We start from the raw sequence: 21,168 nt of genomic DNA, 5'->3' as shown, positions 1-21,168 counted from the left end.
CTTTTCCATACTGGTTGCACTAATTTACATTCCTCCCAACAGTGCACGAGGGTTCCCTTTTCTCCGCATCTTCACCAATGCTTGTTGTTTTTTGACAGTAGCCATTCTAACAGGTGTGAGGTGATGTCTTACTGTGGTTTTGATTTGCATTTCCCTGGTTAATGATGAGCATATTTTCATGTACCTGTTGGCTGTATTTATGTCTTCTTTGGGAAAATGTCTATTCAGAATGGTTTTTTAGCTATTGTCTGAATTCTTTATATTTTGGATATAAATCTATCAGGTGTATTATTTGCAAGTATTTTCTCCTATTCTGTAGGCTGCCTGCTCATTTTATTGATGGTTTCCTTTACTGTGCAGAGAAGCTTTTTAGTTTGATGTAGTTCCGCTTAATTTTACTTCTGTTGCCTTCGCTTTTGGTATCAAACACAAAAAAATCACTGCCAAGACTGATGTCAGGGAGCTTTACACATGTTTTCTTCTAGTTTTATGGCTTCAGGTCTTAGGTTCAAGTCTTTAGTCCATTTTGGTTAGTTTTTTGTGTGTAGTGTAAGATAGTGATCCAGTTTTCCCAACACCATTTATGGACAAGACTGTCCTTTCCCCATTGTACATTCTTGCCTCCTTTGTCATAAATTAATTGACCATACATGTGTGGGCTTATTTCTGGGCTCTCTATTCTGTTCCACTGATCTATGTGTCTGTTTTTATGCCAATATTATCATGCTATTTTGATTACTATAGATTTGTAATACAGTCAGAAAGCAGGAAGTGTGATGCCTTCAGCTTTGTTCTTGCTTTGGCTATTCAGGTGTTTTGTGGCTCACTTTGGTAAACAGAATGAGTAAAAGCAGAGGAAGAAGGTATCAGAGAATAAGAGAGTTGGGACATTCACAAGAGCACACTGTTCAGTTTTCTTGCACAATGCTCTCTTGAACTAATGCTGCTAAATCCTTTGCTGTATGTTGCAAAGTTCTTATACCTCTTACAAGGTAGAATGCCTTGCCCCAAACCCCAAGCACATTCTATCTACCCATGTACTAGAAAAATAAGATTCTTATTATTACTACAGCATATAAAAAATAGCTGGATGTTTTCACCAAATTAGGGGGCATTTTTAGGATGGATTGACAAAACAAATGTTGCAAATTCTTATGGAGAATTTGCACTTTCCCTTACCATGCATTGTTTTATTGATTCCAAATTTTATAACTATGCTACAAATAATTGCTTCTCCAGTTGAGTGAAAACACACACATTCCAATATATGTACATATTTTACATATTTTACTATTAGTGATTCAATTATGACCCACTCAAAACTGACGATAACATACCTTATGACACTGGGATTGATGTCTACCAAGAGATAAAATACTTTTTTTCCCCTTAACATCAGCTGAAGACAGATCACTATAAACAAACCAAACAATGACCAGTCAGGCATTAAACCCAAAGAAGCTATTCTTTGTCCACTATTTGGGTGTTAAAGTAGTACTCAGTAATACATTGAGACAGGACCAACTGTACGTTACCACACAAAGCCCAGATTTTACATTTAGTCCTACTAATAGAAGAATTAATGGACTTTTTTTCTTCTTCCACATTAACAGGCAAGTAAGCTTATTATCACTGGAGTCTGTGGCCAGGTGGGAGAGCTTACGGCCAAAGTGGATACCTTTGGCCGTAAGCTCTGGCCGTGTCTCTTCTGTAATTTCCAGTGAAGTCCGAGTACTGCTGTGGGAAGATTAGAACACCTATATCACTGTGCAAATGTTAGCCATGTGTATGCAAGTAATTAGAACTGAGAGGAGGAAATGTCAGGCTATGATTTCTGTACTCCTGCCCAGGCGAAGAGAGAGGTGTGTATGTGGTGGCTGTCCTAAGTACAAGAATTGGTTTCAACTGGTGGAATGTGGTATAATCCCTAGGGTTTACGCCTAGGTACACTATAAACCCTAGGTATTCCACACCAGTTACCTGGATGAGTATGAGTGAGTACTGAGACTGATGTAAGTTCTTCCTGTCCTTTGTTGTGTTTTCTCATGACTCCTTTGTTAAGAGCTCACAAGGGAAGAGCTCAATATGGGTTGTACTCAGATACAAGTGGGTTTAAGTTTTGAATGATGGATAGGATTTTGATTCTGAAAGGAAAGTCATGAGAAATGAAGGAAACAGCATAACCAAGACAGAAGAGAAATCTGAGATCTGACTTGTTTCTTTCTCAAATTTAACTGGAGCAGACTATGTGCTCATTAGTAGGGAAGGTCAGGAAGAGAACACTGGAACAGATTATGCAGAATGGGCTGCAAGGATGAAAGTTAGTTTTAATCTAAGAATCAAGGACTACACTGATGTGCTGAGGTAATACTAGGAGTGCGAAGGCATTACTCCAATTAGTAGGTCATGGCAGTCAACCATTTCCTGTAAGAAACTCATCTAGGTCAATGTTACTTTTGTATGTTTGAAAGCACAATCTAGTGACATCATTTATAGGATTTAAAATCCCCCAAAGTATACACCTCCAGCCCTATACTTTTCTTAAGATCTCAGTGACTGTTAATAACATGAAAAAAGTTTAAACCATAATTTACTCCTTAAGAAACAGAAATTTCTACAACCATTGTAAGTTTACTATCAACATAACCTGTCTGCTAACCATTATGTTGAACCTCCAAAATAAAAAGGTATTGATCTTGATTCATTGCAATTAAGAAAAATCCTAATTATGTAACCTTTGGTAATTAAGCTTCTAAATCTGTAAAAGGGGAACAAAGTTCTTCCAGGGCTGTTGTGAGGATTATCTAGAAGAATATACGTAACACAGCACTGATAATGAAGTTAGTGATGTTGGCCATTATCTTACATAGATCAGACCTGAGCACGGATTACTTAAAAATGATGAAACCTATTATATAACATGCTTCTACAGCTAAAAAATAGGGGGACAGTGCACAATATAAAGATCTTTTTTAGTACTTTAATTAATAGGTTTATGAAAAGCTATTTTGCTGACGATTACTGCCAACTCTACTCTATTAATTAATTATCTCTCAGCAGAGTGAGAGTGAAAGGACAGCTTCACATTGAAAAGGGTTGAATTGGGAATGACCACAGGATGGGGCTGTAAAAGCCTACTTCCACTAAATGATAAACATTCTCCCTCTGTGACGTTTTAGAAATGCCAGTTTCTTCATCATATATTCCTAGATTGACAAAACTTTTTCCTTCAAGTACACAAAGATATGGGATACATTTAATAGGACTTTTTATTGAAAGTCTAATAACTGGTAAGATGATGTAGAAAATTCTAAAAATGAAACCTGACTGATGATATGTAAATTATTTCTTAAATTGTCCATGTAAAGACTACATTTTGTTGTTTGTCTAATTTTTCCTAGTTGAGTTGTACTTAGATTTTTCACACCAATAATTACCAAATGATTTTTGTAAGGAAAGTTCTAGTCTGCAATTTTGGTCTTGCCCCCTGCTAATGCTTTCATCAGCTAAACTAACAAACAATTGATAGAAACTAACTACTGAAATGAATGCATTTTTCTAATTTCCTTTGCAAGGAACACGGTGCTCTTTCAAAATGCTTATCTAATATGTCCATGTTGCTAGCTTAGCAGCTCTAGCAGTTATTACTCACATTGAGTTTTAAAATGAATTTATTAAAGAATGGTCTTAGGAAGGCCACAATGTTTGATTTGTTGTTAAAAAAAAGTTCTGTTTCTTCATGCTGTATAATAAGGTAATGTAAGAAGGTACAGAATTATAAGCTTCTTTCTACTGGAATTCTCTGATAGTACGGCACAGTGTAGTCATTTCTGCAATGCTAGAATAAATTAAAAAAAAAAGTCTCTTCTATGCTTCTCTTCAAAAACTGATGAACAATAACAGGATGGCATTAAAAAGCCATTTTTTTCCTATTCATTCTGTAGTATTGGAGCCAGTATCTAGGAAACAAACAGAGGAGAGAAACAGTAAATTCAAGCAGCAACTTTAAATATGTTGAGAAAATCTTTCAAAAGTAAAACAGGAACTAATGGTGGTGAAGAAGGGGAGACAAGGGTGGAAAGGAAAAGCTGACCAAAGTAATATCTTGTGTACGTAAATGTCTTTTTAACTCTGCCTTAAAAGGAAAGTTAATGCTTAGTCTCCATATTTATGTTAAGAAAAATCAAGTTATACTACATTTGGTTCATATAGCTGCTATACTTTTTTTCCAAGTCCTCTACTGTCCAAAAATTTAAAACCACAAAGGACTATATAACATAGAAGAGAATTGTTTTAATAATTCCTGGCAAGAAAAATACCAAAATTCTAGCCACTATCAATCACTTTCTCTACTTCTCTATTTGGAATTGAACTTTATTTCGCAGTAGTACTGCATTTATCTGGTTACTAAGGAATGGTATTAATTATTACTTAAGCTTCTATCTCTAAATGCCACAACCATTTATATTTTAATGATTGATTGATTGTATTATTTTCTGCTGACAAACACGAGTGCATGGAACACAATCTAAGCTTTTCTTGAATACTCAACAATCTTTTCTTTGAAGAACAATTACTATACTGTGCTGTAGGTGGGCCAAGTTCCTCAGAAGCCACTGCAGTAGGTAAGGCTGATTGATTGATTTGTATTTTATATCCACTGAAGTTTGAAAAAAAAACAAACAGATAATCTTATATCTTTAAGAAGCAAGAGAAATACACTCTAAGGACTACCTATAAAGTAAAATACATATGTTTACATGGACTCTTTGATATTATGAAGTTTGCTCAGGGGCCTTCACTGACTTTTTGGTTCTTAGCTATGTTTCAAATGATTGACTGATTGACACTCTACTAGTCTACATCTGTGCTGTCCAATGTGGTAGTTACTGGCTAACCACATGTGGCTATTTAAAGTTAAGAAAATTAAATTAAAATTAAAGCATTAAATTTCTCAGTTGCCCTAATCCATTTCAAGTGCTTAATAGTCAGATGTGGCTAGTGGAGGGTACAGACAGGAAACATTTCCATCAGCATGAAAGCTTTATGAACAGTACTGATCCATATCATTGAGTCACTTTGATAGTGGTCTAGAAATTATACATTAACGCTCAAATTCTATAGTCTAGTAAACATTTGAAAACCTAAGGGTGATGATTTAGCCTAAATTATAAGACAGACATGAAAGAAAGTATACATTATCTGACAAACAGAAATGTTATCTATGATCCAGGAACTATAAAATTATAAACATAGATTTTTGTTGTTGTTGTTACAGCAAAGAACAAAGAATTTGGTAATTATATAAAAAAGTCATCTTAAAGGTCTTAGAATGATTATCCCTACTTAACCTTCCAAAATGTACGAGCCACTGTAACATTGCTAGTTTCAGAGACTCTGACATCTGGAAGAGATGATTTCTTTAAAAAGGGATAAAGGTATATAATTTCAGGCAGCTATCAAAAATCAGGTTTAAGAGAATGACTTACGTGTGAAAAATGATATATTTGCAAATGAGTATGTGCATACATATATTACTGTAAAGATATGTATATAAAGACTAGAAGGTTATACATTAATATATTAAGTGATATGTTATCTCCAGATGACGTCTTTCTTGTGTGGTTTTCTGTCTTTATATCTTTTCAGTGGTGATAGGGCATTTCTTTGAAACCCAAAACATAAAAACAAAAAAACCTAACCTACAAACTGAGCAACGTAGGGTACTGCTTTCTACATTTCTCTTTCTTTTCAAAATTCCCCTTCTTGGAAAGTGACTGACAGTATTCTCTAATTTCAGGAATAGCTGCTTTAAACACAAATTGTTCAGATTACAAAGTAAAAGTAAGTATATTTCAAATACAATTTATATATTTAAAATTCCATTAGCAAAAAGAAAATAATCATGGAACAGAAAGCAGAGATGTATAGTTTTTGAAACATTTAAGGACCTGAAGAAGTTCCTCGGTCTGCTGTAAAAATATCTGCATGTAACAGATCAGAGGACTAGATATTTACCATTATGACTGTTAAGGCTCTTATGGTTAGTTGAAGTCTTTTAAGTAATCATTTTTAAAATATAAAATGTATAGGTATCCAACAAAACAGAAACCATAGGATAAACTGAAATTAAACACTTCCTTAAAGAAAAAGAAAAGCTTTAGAAACACTTCAAATCTGCAACTGAAATAGGGAAGAAAAGCTTATTAATATGCTTCCCCCCCACCCCTGCAAACAAATTCAACCTGTAGAAGTAGTCTATGTGTCGTGTCATATGAAATGTTTATACCTAAAGTTAGTAAGAGGACTATGTGAGATCTGGAATCCAGAATCTAGCTGAGAAAGAAGCCTGGTCTCTATCTGGGAGTGGATCATTGGCCATTTTCTCCCTTAATTTCAGATGAAAATTTTCTAAAGACTCATGAAAACAAGATTTCAAGTAGCTTTGCTTTCACAGTAATTAGGGCAAACACTTACTTTTACCATCACAGGCTACAATTTTCACTTTATCCACTTTAATAAGTTCTGTCACCTCTCTGAATTCAACATCATTCAATACAAAAGTCCACACATTATCGCAGAATCTGTATGTATTTAGAGAGCCCTTTAAAACAAAACATTTAGACAAACCATGAAAAGTCATTTTTTCCCCCTCACATTTTTCTCCAGACAATTTAAGAAAACCTAGCTACAAGTACATAATTCTCAAAATAGGATGAAAATTAAGGAAATTCTTAAGCAAGCAATCTTAAGTGTTAATCATACTATCACTTAAAAAAATCCTAGATAAATTTGCTAAGGGAAGAGTTAAAAAATATTTTAGTTAGCACACTATTTTCAGCACTGGAAAAGCCTGCAAATTACTTACCTGAAGAAAAACTGAATGGAAATTTGAATCTGTATTTCTACTGCCCTCATGTGGCTAAATTATGAAAATTCATTTGAATTTTTTATATAAATACTTTTTAAAAGCAACCTATTTTATTGTGTATGTTGATCCTCTGAGTTTGTACAAAAGCAGGGGATTCCTAGAAACATTAATTTTAATCCTGTGACTTAGCTCAGATGAATTACTGTACTGGCCACTAAAATTACAACATTATTGTCCTGTGCAACTGACATTCTTCTAATACATATTTCTCCTAAAAAAAATTTTATCTGAACATTAAAAGGAACTTTTTGAAAAGTGTGATGAAGGTGCAAGGGTGGACACCAACAGAATATAATCAAAACCTGAGAGACATATACATGCACAAGTATTTACATATGAAATTTAGTATTCAATGAGACATTTATATGCCTTCAGAAAAAAAAAAACTCAGCACAAAACTGTTCCCTGCAGTGTTACTTGTAATATCAAAAATTGAGTTCTCATTAATGGCTTAAGTTAGAATCATTAGGGAAATTATAATGGCTATGAATGAATACATTTAATAAATAATGAATAATTACTATTTGTTAGACTATACTAGGCACTAAGGATACAATGGTAAGCAATACACGTATGATCCCTGCCATCCAAGAAGCTTAGGTTAGCAGGGGAGATCATTCAAACAAGTAACTACATAGTGTAACAGTGTTATGAAAGATTGTTACTGGGTACAATGGGAGTACAGTAGAGGCATCCCAAGGGTACAGGAGATAGGACAGAGGAAGCTTGAGTCCCAAAGAATGAAAAAGAGTCAAGGGAAAGGTGGGACAGCAGAAAGGAAGACAAACACTTGGAATGGGATAGTAAGTTCCTGAAACGAGAATATGACAGGAGGTCCTAAGGCGAAAGAGATCATGGAGAACCTTGGGAAAGCTTTTCCCTATTGTGAGGGCATTAGGACGTCAATGAAGGATTTCAAGCAGAGGAGTAACATGCTGAGATCTGCATTTTTGGTGATAACATGAACAGACTAGAGGGGAGTCTGACTGGAGGAAGGAGAGCAGCTAAGAAGCCGATAGCTTTTAGCTGGCTGAAATCACAGGTCAAAGTGGCTGGGTGATAGCAGAGGCAAGGGGGTCCAGGGAAGTGGAGAGATTTTAAAAGGTAGATCTGTCAACGCTTGATAACCAACTGGCTATGGTCGGGTGGGGAAGAGAGAAATCTGTTATTCCCAAGTTTCTGGCTTGTGTAACAACGCATTCATAGAAAAAACTGGTTTGGGAAGAAAGTTAAATTCGAGTTTCAGCTACATCTTACCATATCCAGTAAGCAGCTGGAGTGTAGAAGCAAGCATGGGAGCATATCAATTTTAAAGCCAAGGACTGGATGAGATCATTCAAGGAGAATATGTGGAGCCCTAGATAACCCTTAAGGAAAACCAGCAATTAAGTGATACAAAGTAGCCTGAGAGAGGGGGCCAGAGAATAGAAAAAAAAGCCAAAATAGTATGATTTCAAGGGAAGTATGGGTTTCAAAAGAGACTAATCAATAGTATCACTAATTATGCATTAGATTCAGCAATAAATAACTTGGCAAGAGAAGTTTCAGTGGAGAGGTGGGAGTAATGTATAGAAAATCACTTAGGACATATTATTAAGTAAAAGATGCAGAGTTGTAAATGTAAAAAAAAAACTTTAATTAGATCTGTTCCTTGACTATAGTTTGAGCCTTTGGAAGGCTGAACAACCAAATGCCAACCTCAATGTTCACTTCTGGCTTGTGTATAAAGTGTGTAGGTTACTGTCATATCCAGTTGGTGGCAGATGTGTCAATAACTTGAACCAGGCAAGTCACTACTATTTATGATTAGCATGTGAACATTCAAATATGCTGAAATTCTTTTCTTTATATTAAAAATTTCCTTCTATATGATAGATAACATGTGGCTAAACTGTATCTTTAATGCACCTCTAATAAATACATATATTTTTTACATATATCTACTGAATAACACTTTTTTAAAGTTAATTTACCTTTCGCTAAAGAGATCCAAACTAGAAACCTACAATAATACAACTAGAAGACCACTCAGGCCTTGTGAACCCTACGACTCTGATAAGTAGTCAAACAAATTTTCTACATGGGCAAATACGTATCACCATGGATCAATTTAGAATTAAAGGATCAGGTTCTGAATGACAAACTAGGCACATTTGTATGTATGGTTGTACAAAAAGGAAACTGTGCCAGCATTATTACTGTTAAAAATTCAAGAATCCACTGATAAAATTTTATAAAGACACGTTTTACTCCAGATAATTGTTAGGCATGTGAAACTGATGTGACCTATTTATATGAATATAAAATACATGCAGATTTTACCCCTTCACTAAAATAACGGGCCTGTCTTCTTTTGTCCTGTATACCCAATATCCAGAACAATGCCTCGTATTTAATAGGCATTGAAATGTTCGTTGAATAAATGATAAATTTTTCTTTTGTGTTTTTCATCACAAACTAAAACCAAAAACCCCAAACACTGACGTTCTCTTAATGCAAATTAACATCTATATTCTTTTCATTTGTTGATTTTCATATCTTTTAATCTGAATTTACCATCGAATTGAGAAAGACAGTTTTGTTCAGTTTGGGATTACTGTTCAAAGTACAAATGATTCAAATGAGACCAAGCTACCAGAAGAGACCATTATCTGCCAACAGATCAGGTCTTTATAAGCCATGTTATCTAAGAGTAGGTGGGAGGCAACGTGAAGTTTCTAGAAATAACTCTGAACTTCCCTGGTCAGAGTTTAAAAAACATAACTGATCCTTAGAGATCACTCTCACTTACCTTCAATCCTGTAGATAATGTTTCAGACATTTGAAATCTCAGTAACTCTTCAGGGAAGGTAGCCAAACATACATAGGCTGATTTGTGAAACAATGGAATAAGAATCTAAAAACAACTCTGTATCTCACATTAAGTGGATGAACTTAGTATATAGATTATTTAAACATCAAGCAGGATTCAGTTGTTATCAAACAAGTTCCAAAGTTTGATTAAGCCATCTCTTTATGATTAATAAATATGTAGGTGTCCTAAAAAGCACTATTGTAACAACCATGGTGCAGCTTCTAGATTTAAGAAAATATACTTACCCTGAAATTGACTCTGTTCCTGACCCTCTGTGCCAACGCTGAATTTATAGCCTTATCAAACTGAAGTAGAACTTGAAGGGCAAGTTGGGGGGTAATCTGTTGAGACTGAGAAAAAATAAAGGTCATGAATCTTCTTAGAGAAGAACATTAAAGAAAAAATAAAACAAAAATACATGAATTATCATCTAAAATTTAACTGAGGTTAACCAGAGCCTCTAAACTAGAATCCCTTATTCTTTTTTGCCATAACTGACAACTAAGAAGCAAAGCCTGACAATATTTTCTTGCATTATCTTGACACAAACATAATTTTGAAAAGAAAACATGCAGTGATGTTACAGCACCAAGACAAAACTTTGTCTACCACTCCTTCACAGTATCTGGAAAGAAGTGTTCGATAAATTGAAGGAACCAAGTTTCTTTTAAATAAAAAACTTGGGACCAATAATATGTTTAAAAAAAAAAAGTCTAATCTTATCAAAGCTCAAAATATATGAAAATAAATGGAAATATGTAATATGTTCTTGGATGAGAGGTTTACATAAAAAGGTTCACTTTCCTAAAATTAAAATATAAATTCAAAATTCTAATTTAAATCTCAAGACTTGTATTAACTTATCCAAAGTTATCTTAAAGCTACATAGACTATGCCATTCCCATAAGTATGAGAACAAGAATTATTATAGATCCATCTAAATAAAAATGTTGATTTTTAGTCCCTCACCTGTATAAGCTCATCGAGGCTCTCCTGAAGACTGTTTCCCAAAGTGGTATTTCTGTACAACTGATATGCCATGGCTTAGGAGGGAGAAATTCTTTTTCTTATTCAGGCTTGCATTGATATCCTAAAAATTTAAGATGAAAGTATTAAAAAAATTATAAATTACGTATGTAACATAGGCACTTCATATTTTCTAATACATACTATTAGCATACTATATAATAACTGAGGAATTACAAGGAATAGTTAAAAATAGTTTTTCTATTTTTCTATTATTTCGACGTAGGCATTTATACTCCTTTGTACAAAGTATAGATATATATATTAAAATGTACATCTTTACCATTTCTTTCAAATATCTACCTTTTGACCTAGTCTAGAATTTACCATGTACCATTCTTTTCTACTTACTGTCAAGTCACTGATCCAATCTTCAGCTCACATTTGAATGCCTTCCCCTTCATTTTCCTTTTCTCTTAAAATTCAGTATTTATAGACTGCCTACCCAGAAGATAGCACTGTGACAGGTACCATGGAAAGGAAGATAAATAAAGATACACTTCTGACCCTAAAAAATTTATACTTTAGAAAAGGTAACAGACACATAAAAAAGTTAAATAGAGAGTAAGAACTGTGATAGAGATTATACAGTTATTATGGAGGCTGCCTGTGGACTGAATGAGTTGGTTCACAAAAGCTTCCTGATTCTTCAAGCTAGACTTTAGCCAAGCAAAGGAGGAAAGTCATCTTAGGCTGAAAAAATAAATAGAATGAGTAAAGCCACAGAAGGATGAAATAATACAGTCCGTAGACAGAACTATAAATTGTTCCATATTAGGGTATAGGTATGAATAGGAAGTGGTAGGACATGAGGCTGAAAAAGATGACATGGATGGATTTGTCAGGAGGTGCCAGGATTTTATAGTGCAGGTAATGGGGAGCCCCTGAAGCTTTCTAGACAGGAAAGATCAGACAAATGGGCAGCAATGTAAACAATGTACTCAAGTGCAAGATTAGAAAGTGATGAGGGCTCGAGGAGGGTGCCAGTAGCACATATTCAGCAAATACTGAGCTTTTACTATATGTCGTGTATTAGATACCTGACCTCATGGCACTTTCAGTTTAGAGATGGACAGAAGGAGACAGGTGTATTCAGGAGTAAACATCAGGTAAAACTCAGCAGAAATAATAGTTATCAGTCTTCACATTACACACCTTGTGAGCATTTGATACACTTGTTCATTTCTGCCTTCTTGAAGTCTTTTCTTTGGCTTCTGGGACCCCACACTCAGTTTTCTCCTCCCACCTCACTGGATAGTACTGTTTCTTGTTTCCTTCTGTTGGTTGCTCCTCAGCAATCTAACTTCTAACTACTTGAGTGCCCCAAGGCTTCTCATGTCTTCTCTATATGCTTTACTCCCGTAGTTACCTCATCTAGGCTTATGGCTTTAAATACGTTCTATTTATCTGCTGATGACATGCAAACTTACGTTGCCAGTCCTGACCTTTTATATGCCCATGTTGCCATATATAAAACTGCCTACTTGACACTGGATGGAAATATGAAGTGGTAGATCAAATTAAATTTGTTACAAACCAAATTCTGGATACTCCTCCAAACCTTTTCTGCCCTCGGTTTGTCCACCTCAATTAACAGTAAATCTAGTCTTCCAGTAAGACGGCCCCAAAACCTTACAGTCAAATTCTCTCTCACCCTGCGTGCAATCTGTCAGCCAATCCTTTCAGTTCTTCCTTCTGAATATAACCGGAATCCAACAACTTTGACCATCTCCACTGCTAGCACTAAGTCACCATCAATCTGTCACTAAGATTTATGGTGATAGCCAAGTAAGGCATCTCCTTCTTTCTACCCTTGTCTATCCCACCCCTGCCCCCAGAGCAGCCACGCTGAGCCTTTTAAAACACAAATAAAATCACATCACTCATCTATTCAAAACCTCCCAAGGCAGCATCCTATCTCAGAGTAAAAACCAAGGTCCTCCTAATGGTTTACAAGGCCTGCATGATCTGGGCCCCCCCACCCCCACTACCTCTCTGAACTTGACTTCTTCCACCTAACCCCTCATTCACTCTGCTTCAGCCATACTAGTCCCTTGCTCCAATATGGCAAGATGTTCTTGCTTTAGGGCCTTTGCACTGGCTGTTCTTTCTGTTTCAAATGTACTGCGCAGATACCTGCAGGGTTTACCTCTCATCTGATTCAGATCTCTGCTCAGATGTCACTTCATCAGAAATGACTTTTGTGACCAACCTATAAGAAAGAACTATCTCCCTTCCTCTTTACACTGCTTTATTTTCATTCATATCACTAACTGAAGCTGACATATATATGCTTATTCTATTTCCATCCACTAAAACAGACGTTCCCTAAAGATAGGACTTTTGCTCAGTTATATATTTACCATCTAGAACAATGCCTAGTATGAATTCAATAAGTATTTGTTAGTGAATAAATAACCTGGTGATATGTCAAAATGCTAATATCAAACTGTATTGCACTTAGATGCATTTATAATAGGTTTTCTACTTTACTGAGGAAAGTGAAGCAATGAAAACTTCAACTCTCAAAACTACATCTAACCACCTACCAATATCTACACCCATATACTCTGCCTGTCACTATAGTCAAACTATCCATGCTGTTACCTAAATACAATCCTTCTACCTGTGGATCAGGCCCTATCCCTATTATGGACAGGATATTTTTCCAACAATTCAATTATTCCTTCTATCCCTGTCAAATTTCCCATCTCTACGGATCCTTCCCATCAGCAAACAAACAGGCGGCTACTTCTCCCATCTTAAAAAAAATACTCTCAACTCGCTTCTCTGGCCAGCTACACTCTATTTCTCTATTCCTCTTTGCAGCAAAAACTCCTGAGTTGTCTGTACTCACTGTCTCTCATTCCTTTTCTCACATTTTCTCTTAAACTCACTCCTTATACAGTTTTGCCTCGAGCACTCAAATGAAACAGATGGTGAAAGTCACCACTGGCAATGCTAAAACTAATAATCCTCAGTTCTCACCAGACTTAATCATTTGACGTGGCTGATTACTCCCTCCTCTTTGATAAAGGATCTTGGCTTAGCTTCTGGGACAGTACACTTTCTGGGTTGTTCTCTTAAACTCACTGGTTCATCCTTCTCAATATTGTTTGTTGCACCATTGTAAAGCAATTATACTCCAATAAAGATGTTAAAAAATATATTGTTTGTTGGTTGAGGCTCTTCTCCCTTAACTCTTAATGTCACAAGACACCTCTTTGGTTCTCTGCTTTCTGTCTACACTCGTTCCTTGGTGATGTCGCTTTGTGTCATGGTTTTACATACCATTGCTGATGATTCCCAAATTCATATACTAGAACAGACCTTGCCCTGAACTCACTCTGGATCCAACTGCCTACTCAACATCTCTATGTGTTGTCCTTCCCATCTCAGTTGATACAACTCCATACCTCTATGCGCTTAGGCAAAAACCTTTGAAGTTATTCCCGACCACTCCTCCCTACCCCGAGTCTGGCCATCTTACCTCCACATCCAATCCCTAGCATAATCTGTAAACTCCACCTTCAATATGGATTCAGAATCCAACCATTTCTCACCATTTCCGTTGTTATCACCCTGGTATGTGCTGCCATCACCTGTCATTGGGATTCCTGAAATAGCTTCCTAACTGGTTTCCCTGCTTCCATGCTTGCCCCCTAGATTCTAATCCCAATTCAGCAGTCAGGTGATCTTTTAAAACACAGGTTAGAACATATCTCTTCTCTGTGCAAACCTCCCATGGTTTCCATTTCATTCAGTCCTTATAATAATCTGGCTACCCATTATCTCACTGACCTCATTTGCCATCTCCCCCTTGTTCTTGCCCTTCTCCAGACAAACTGGCTTCTCCTTGTTTTTCTTAGAACATGACAGACATGTTCCTGCCTATGTGAGCCTTTGTAAAGGCTGTCCTTTTTACCTGGAATGCTCTTCTCCCAGATATCCTCTTGTTTTTCTTAATTCCTTCAAGTATAGCATGTACTTAATGAGGCCTAAACAGACCACCATATTTAAAACCCCAACTCCCACCTCCACTCTGGAACTGCCCAATCCCCCTCACCCTGCTATGTTTCTTTGATGGCACCATCACCTTCTAACACATTATATAGTTTCCTTAGTTTAATGTTTATTTTCTGCATCCTTCAATAGACTGTATGACCTACCAGGGCAGGGACTTTGGTCTGTTTTTGTTCACTGAAGTAAACCAGGCATCTAGAACAAACACTACCTGAGACGTAATAGGAGACAATTAAATATTTGTTCAATAAATAAATGAAGACAAAAAAATCAGTTAGTATAACGTGTGTGGGTAGCTGAGGGGGGGGCGGGCGGATAAAAAGGGCAAGAAGGGGTCCCAGTAAGAAGATATAAACTTGACAAAGTGAGAGTACAGAATCTTGTGTCCTGCCCATTTAACAAAAGTCTAAGAGTTACCAGAAAATAACTATAAGTTAATAATGAATTATCAGAAAGAGAAATAATCCCATTTACGATTGCATCAAAAAGGACAAGATACTTAGAAATAAATTTAGCCAAAGAGATGAAAGACTTGGACATTGAAAACTGTAAGACAATGATGAAAGAAACTGAATATGACACAAATAAACAAAGAAATTCCAGGCATGTGGACTGGAAGAATCAATATTATTAAAACGTCCATACTACCTAAAGCAATCTACAGATTCAACATAACTCCTATCAAAATTCCAATGGCATTTTTCACAAATAGAACAAACAGTCCTAAAATATATATGAAACCACAAAGATGCCAAAATGCCAAAGCAATCTTGAGAAAGAAGGACAAAGCTCGAGGCATCATGTTTGCTGATATCTAATTCTATCACAAAGCTATAGTAATCAAAACAGTACATTACTGCCATAAAAACAGATGTATAGATGAATGGAATAGAATAAAGGGCCCAGAAATAAACCTACACATGTACGGTCAAGTAATTAACAACAAAGGAGGTGAGGCTGTACAATTGGGAGGGCTTCCCTGATGGTGCAGTGGTTAAGAATCTGCCTGCCAATGCAGGGGAACGGGTTCGAGCCCTGGTCCAGGAAGATGCCACATGCCGCGGAGCAACTAAGCCCGTGCGCCACAGCTACTGAGCCTGCACTCTAGAGACCCCGTGCCACAACTACTGAGCCCGCGTGCCGCAACTACTGAAGCCTGTGCGCCTAGAGCCTGTACTCTGCAACAAGAAGCCACTGCAATGAGAAGCCCGCGCACCGCAATGAAGAGTAGCCACTGCTGACTGCAACTAGAGAAAGCCTGCGTGCAGCAACGAAGACCCAACACAGCAAAGGAAGGAAGGAAGGAAGGACAATGGGGAAAGGACAGTCTCTTCAATAAAGGGTGCTGGGAAAACTGGGCATCCACATGCAAGAAAAAAGACACTAGACCATTATCATACACCATACACAAAACTGAACTCAAAATGGATTAAAGGCTTGAAATGTAAGACCTAATACCATAAAACCCCTAAAACTCCTAGAAGAAAACATAGGTGGTAAGCTCCCTGACACAGGTCTTGGTGATGAGTTTTTGAATCTGACACCAAAAGCAAAAGCAAAAGCAATAAAAGCAAAAATAAATAAGTGGGACAGGATCATACTAAAAAGCTCATGCACAGCAAAGGAAATGATAAAAAAAACAGGCTACCTACTGAATGGGGGAAAATATTTGCAAATCATGTATCTCATATGGGCCTGATATCCAAAATATATAAAGAATACATAAAACTCAATAGCAAAAAAACAAACAATCCAATTAAAAATTGGACAGAACATTTGCAGCAACATGGATGGACCTAGAGGTGATCATATTAAGTGAAGTCAGAGAAAGACAAAATATCATATGATATCACTTACATGTAGAATCTAAAAAATGATATAAATAAACTTATTTACAAAACAGAAATCAACTCACAGACAGAAAACAAACTTATGGTTACCAAAGGAATTGGGGAGGGGAGGGGGGAAGGGATGAATTAGGAGTTTGGGATTAACATATACACAATACTACATATAAAATAGGTAAGCAACAAGGCCCTACTGTATAGCACAGGAAATTATACTCAATATCTTGTAATAACCTGTAAGGGAAAAGAACTTGAAAAAACATATATATTTATATATATGTATAACTGAATCACTTTGTTGTACACTTGAGACTAACACAATGTTGTAAATTAACTGTACTTCTATAAAAAAATTGGGCAAAAGATGTGAACACTTTTCCAAAGAACATATACAGATGCCAAACAGTACATGAAAAGCTGCTCAACATCACTAATTATCAGGGAAATGCAAATCAAAACCACAGTGAAATATCACCTCACACCTGTTAAAATAACTATTATCAAAATGACAATTAATAGCAAGTGTTGGAGAAGATGTGGATTAAAGGGAACCCTTGTGCATTGTTGGTAGGCATGCAAACTGTGGTGCAGCCACTAGGGAAAAGTATGGACGTTTCTCAAAAAAGTAAAAGAGAACTCCCATATGATCCAACAATTCCACTTTGAAGTACTTATCGGAAGAAAAAGAAAACACTAACTGGAAAAGATATATGCACCCACATGTTCACTGTAGCACTATTCACAATAGCCAAGATATGAAAACAACTTAAGTGTCCATCGAAGGATGAATGGATAAAGAAACTGTGGGATGGGAAACAAGATGGCAGAGTAGAAGGACGTGGGTTCACCTCCTCTCACAAAAACACCGAAATCACAACTAACTGCTGAACAACTATTGACAAAAAAAGACTGGAACCTACCAAAAAAGATATCCTATATCCAAAGACAAAGAAGAAGCCACATTGAGATGGCAGGAGGGGCACAACTGCAATAAAATCAAATCCCATACCCACTGGGTGGGTGATCAACAAACCGGAAAATAATGATTACCACAGAGGTTATCTCATAGGAGTGAAAGTTCTGAGCCCCACATCAGGATCCCCAGCCTGGGGGTCTGGCAATGGGAGGAGGAGCCCCCAGAGCATCTGGCTTTGAGCGCCAGTGGCGTTTGATTGCAGGAATTCCACAGGACTGGGGGAGACAGAAACTCCACTCTTAGCACACACAAGGTCTTGTGCATACCAGGACCCAAGGGAAAAAGCAGTGAGCTCACAGGATCCTGGGCCAGACCTACCTGCTGGTATTGGAGAGTCTCCTGTAGAGGTGGGGAGCAGCTGTGGCTCACTGCAGGGACAAAAACACAGGTGGCGATAGTTCTGGGGAGTACTCATTGGTGTGGGCCCTCCTAGAGGCCGCCATTTTCTCACCAACACTTGGCCCCACCCAACACCCTCTAGGCTCCAGTGTGGGGACACCTCAGGCCAAAGAACTGACAGGGTGGGAACACAGCCCCACCCATCAGCAGACAGGCTGCCAAAAGTCTTCCTGAGCCCACAGCTGCCTGCTAAACACCTCTTGACACAGGCCTGCCCACCAGAGGGACAAGACCCAGCTGCACCCATCAGTGGGCAGGAACCAGTCCCTCCCACCAGGAAACCTGCAAAAGCCTCTTAGATCAGCCTCATCCACAAGGGGGCAGAAGCAGAAGCAAGAAGAACTACAACTCGGCAGCCTGTGGAACAGAAACCACAATACAGAAAGTTAGACAAAATAAGATATCGGAGAAATATGTCCCACACGAAAAAACAAAATAAAGCCCCAGAAGAACAACTAAATGAAACGGAGATAGGCAATCTACCCAAAAAAGAATTCAGAGTAACGATGGTAAAGACGATCCAAGATCTCGGAAAAAGAATGGAAGCACAGACCTAAAAGGTGCAAGAAATGTTTAAGAGCAAGCTAGAAGATCTAAAGAAGAAACAAACAGAAATGAACAATAAAATACCTGAAATGAAAAATATACTAGAAGGAATAAACAGCAGAATAAATGAGGCAGAAGAACGGATAAGGGAGCTGGAAGACAGAATGGCGGAAATCACTGCCACAGAACAGAGAAAAGAAAAAAGAATGAAAAAAAATAGGACAGTTAAAGAGACCTCTGGGACTTTGTTAGATGCACCAACATTCACATTATATGAGTCCCAGGACAAGAGAGACAGAAAGCACCTGAGAAAATATTTGAAGAGATTAATAGCTGAAAACTTCCCTAACATGGGAAAGGAAAAAGTCACCCAAGTCCAGGAAGCACAGAGTCTCATAAAGGATTAAACCCAACGAGGAACACGCCAAGACACATAGTAATGAAACTGACAAGAATTAAACACAAAGAAAAAATATTAAAAGCAACAAGGGAAAAGCAACAAATAACATACAAGAGAATTCCCATAAGGTTATCAGCTAATTTTTCAGCAGAAACTGCAGACTAGAAGGAAGTGGCAAAATATGTTTAAAGTGATGAAAGGTAAGAACCTACAACCCCCGAATAGCCAAAGCAATCTTGAGAACGAAAAATGGAGCTGGAGGAATCAGGCTCCCTGACTTCAGACTATATTACAAAGCTACAGTAATCAAGACAGTTTGGTACTGGCACAAAAACAGAAATATAGATCAATGGAACAGGATAGAAAGCCCAGAGATAAACCCATGCACATATGGTCACCTTATCTTTGATAAAGGAGGCAAGCATATACAGTGGAGAAAAGACAGCCTCTTCAATAAGTGGTGCTGGGAAAATTGGACAGGTACATGTGAAAGTATGAAATTAGAACACTCCCTGACACCATACACAAAAATAAACTCAAAATGGATTAAAGACCTAAGTGTAAGGCCAGACACTATCAAACTCTTAGAGGAAAACATAGGCAGAACACTCTATGACATAAATCACAGCAAGATCCTTTTGACCCAGCTCCTAGAGAAATGGAAATAAAAACACAAATAAACAAATGGGACCTAATGAAACTTAAAAGCTTTTGCACAGCAAAGGAAACCATAAACAAGACCAAAAGACAACCCTCAGAATGGGAGAAAATATTTGCAAATGAAGCAACTGACAAAGGATTAATCTCCAAGATTTACAAGCAGCTCATGCAGCTCAATAACAAAAAACCAAACAACCCAATCCAAAAATGGGCAGAAGACCTAAATAGACATTTCTCCAAAGAAGATATACAGATTGCCAACAGACACATGAAAGAATGCTCAACATCATTAATCATTAGAGAAATGCAAATCAAAACTACAATGAGGTATCATCTCACACTGGTCAGAATGGCCATCATCAAAAAATCTATAAACAATAAATGCTGGAGAGGGTGTGGAGAAAAGGGAACACTCTTGCACTGTTGGTGGGAATGTAAACTGATACAGCCACTATGGAGAACAGTATGGAGGTTCCTTAAAAAACTAAAAATAGAACTACCATACGACCCAGCAATCCCACTACTGGGCATATACCCTGAGAAAACCATAATTCAAAAGGAGTCATGTACCACAGTGTTCACTGCAGCTCTATTTACAATAGCCAGGACATGGAAGCAACCTAAGTGTCCATCATCCGATGAGTGGATAAAGAAGATGTGGCACATATATTCGATGGAATATTACTCAGCCATAAAAAGAAATGAAATGGAGGTATTTGTAATGAGGTGGATGGAGTTAGAATCTGTCATACAGAGTGAAGTAAGTCAGAAAGAGAAAAACAAATACGGTATGCTAACACATATATATGGAATCTAAGGGAAAAAAAAAAAAGGTCATGAAGAACCTAGTGGCAAGACGGGAATAAAGACACAGACCTACTAGAGAATGGACTTGAGGATATGGGGAGGGGGAGGGGTGAGATGTGACAGGGTGAGAGAGTGGCATGGACATATATACACTACCAAATGTAAAATAGATAGCTAGTGGGAAGCAGCCGCATAGCACAGGGAGATCAGCTCGGTGCTTTGTGACCACCTAGAGGGGTGGGATAAGGAGGGTGGGAGGGAGGGAGACGCAAGAGGGAAGAGATATGGGAACATATGTATATGTATAACTGATTCATTTGTTATAAAGCAGAAACTAACACACCATTGTAAAGCAATTATACTTCAATAAAGATGTTTAAAAAAAAAAAAATGAACCTACAACCAAGAATACTCTACCCAGCAAGGCTCTCATTCAGATTCGATGACAAAATCAAAAGCTTTACACAGGCAAAAGCTAAGAGAATTCAGCACCACCAGACCAGCTTTGCAACAAATGCTAAAGAAAGTTTTCTAGGTAGACAAGAAAAGACCACAATGAGAAACAGGGAAATTACAAATGGAAAAGCTCACTGTTAGAGGCAAACATACAGTAAAGGTAGGAAATCATCCACACACAAATATGATATTGAAATCAGCAATTGTGAGGAGAGCACAAATACAGGATATGGGAAATAATTT

General features: G+C 37.2%; 1 protein-coding gene across 3 annotated transcripts in view; it reads right to left on the bottom strand.

The window, feature by feature from the left end:
* Positions 1–3,653: 3,653 nt before the first annotated feature.
* The window catches only part of GTF2A2 (general transcription factor IIA subunit 2), a 31,171-nt gene continuing 13,656 nt past the window's right edge, over positions 3,654–21,168 (bottom strand). Inside the window, exons 2-7 of one of the 3 annotated variants that reach the window (XM_036843737.1) lie at positions 17,976–18,025; positions 14,981–15,045; positions 10,755–10,875; positions 10,031–10,135; positions 6,478–6,604; positions 3,654–3,959 (exon numbers count right to left, since the gene is read on the bottom strand). In XM_036843737.1, the coding sequence (XP_036699632.1) occupies positions 3,934–3,959; positions 6,478–6,604; positions 10,031–10,135; positions 10,755–10,826 (330 nt within the window). In that variant the 5' untranslated portion in view covers positions 10,827–10,875; positions 14,981–15,045; positions 17,976–18,025 and the 3' untranslated portion in view covers positions 3,654–3,933. The remainder of the gene's footprint in view (positions 3,960–6,477; positions 6,605–10,030; positions 10,136–10,754; positions 10,876–14,980; positions 15,046–17,975; positions 18,026–21,168) is intronic. The other 2 variants (XM_036843738.1, XM_036843736.1) reach the window with 2 other exon arrangements.

This window comes from Balaenoptera musculus, chromosome 2 (genome assembly GCF_009873245.2).
Source record: "Balaenoptera musculus isolate JJ_BM4_2016_0621 chromosome 2, mBalMus1.pri.v3, whole genome shotgun sequence".
In the NCBI taxonomy this organism is placed as follows: domain Eukaryota; kingdom Metazoa; phylum Chordata; class Mammalia; order Artiodactyla; family Balaenopteridae; genus Balaenoptera; species Balaenoptera musculus.
Note: the sequence above shows the minus strand (reverse complement) of the source record. Positions and strands in the feature narration are given on the sequence as shown.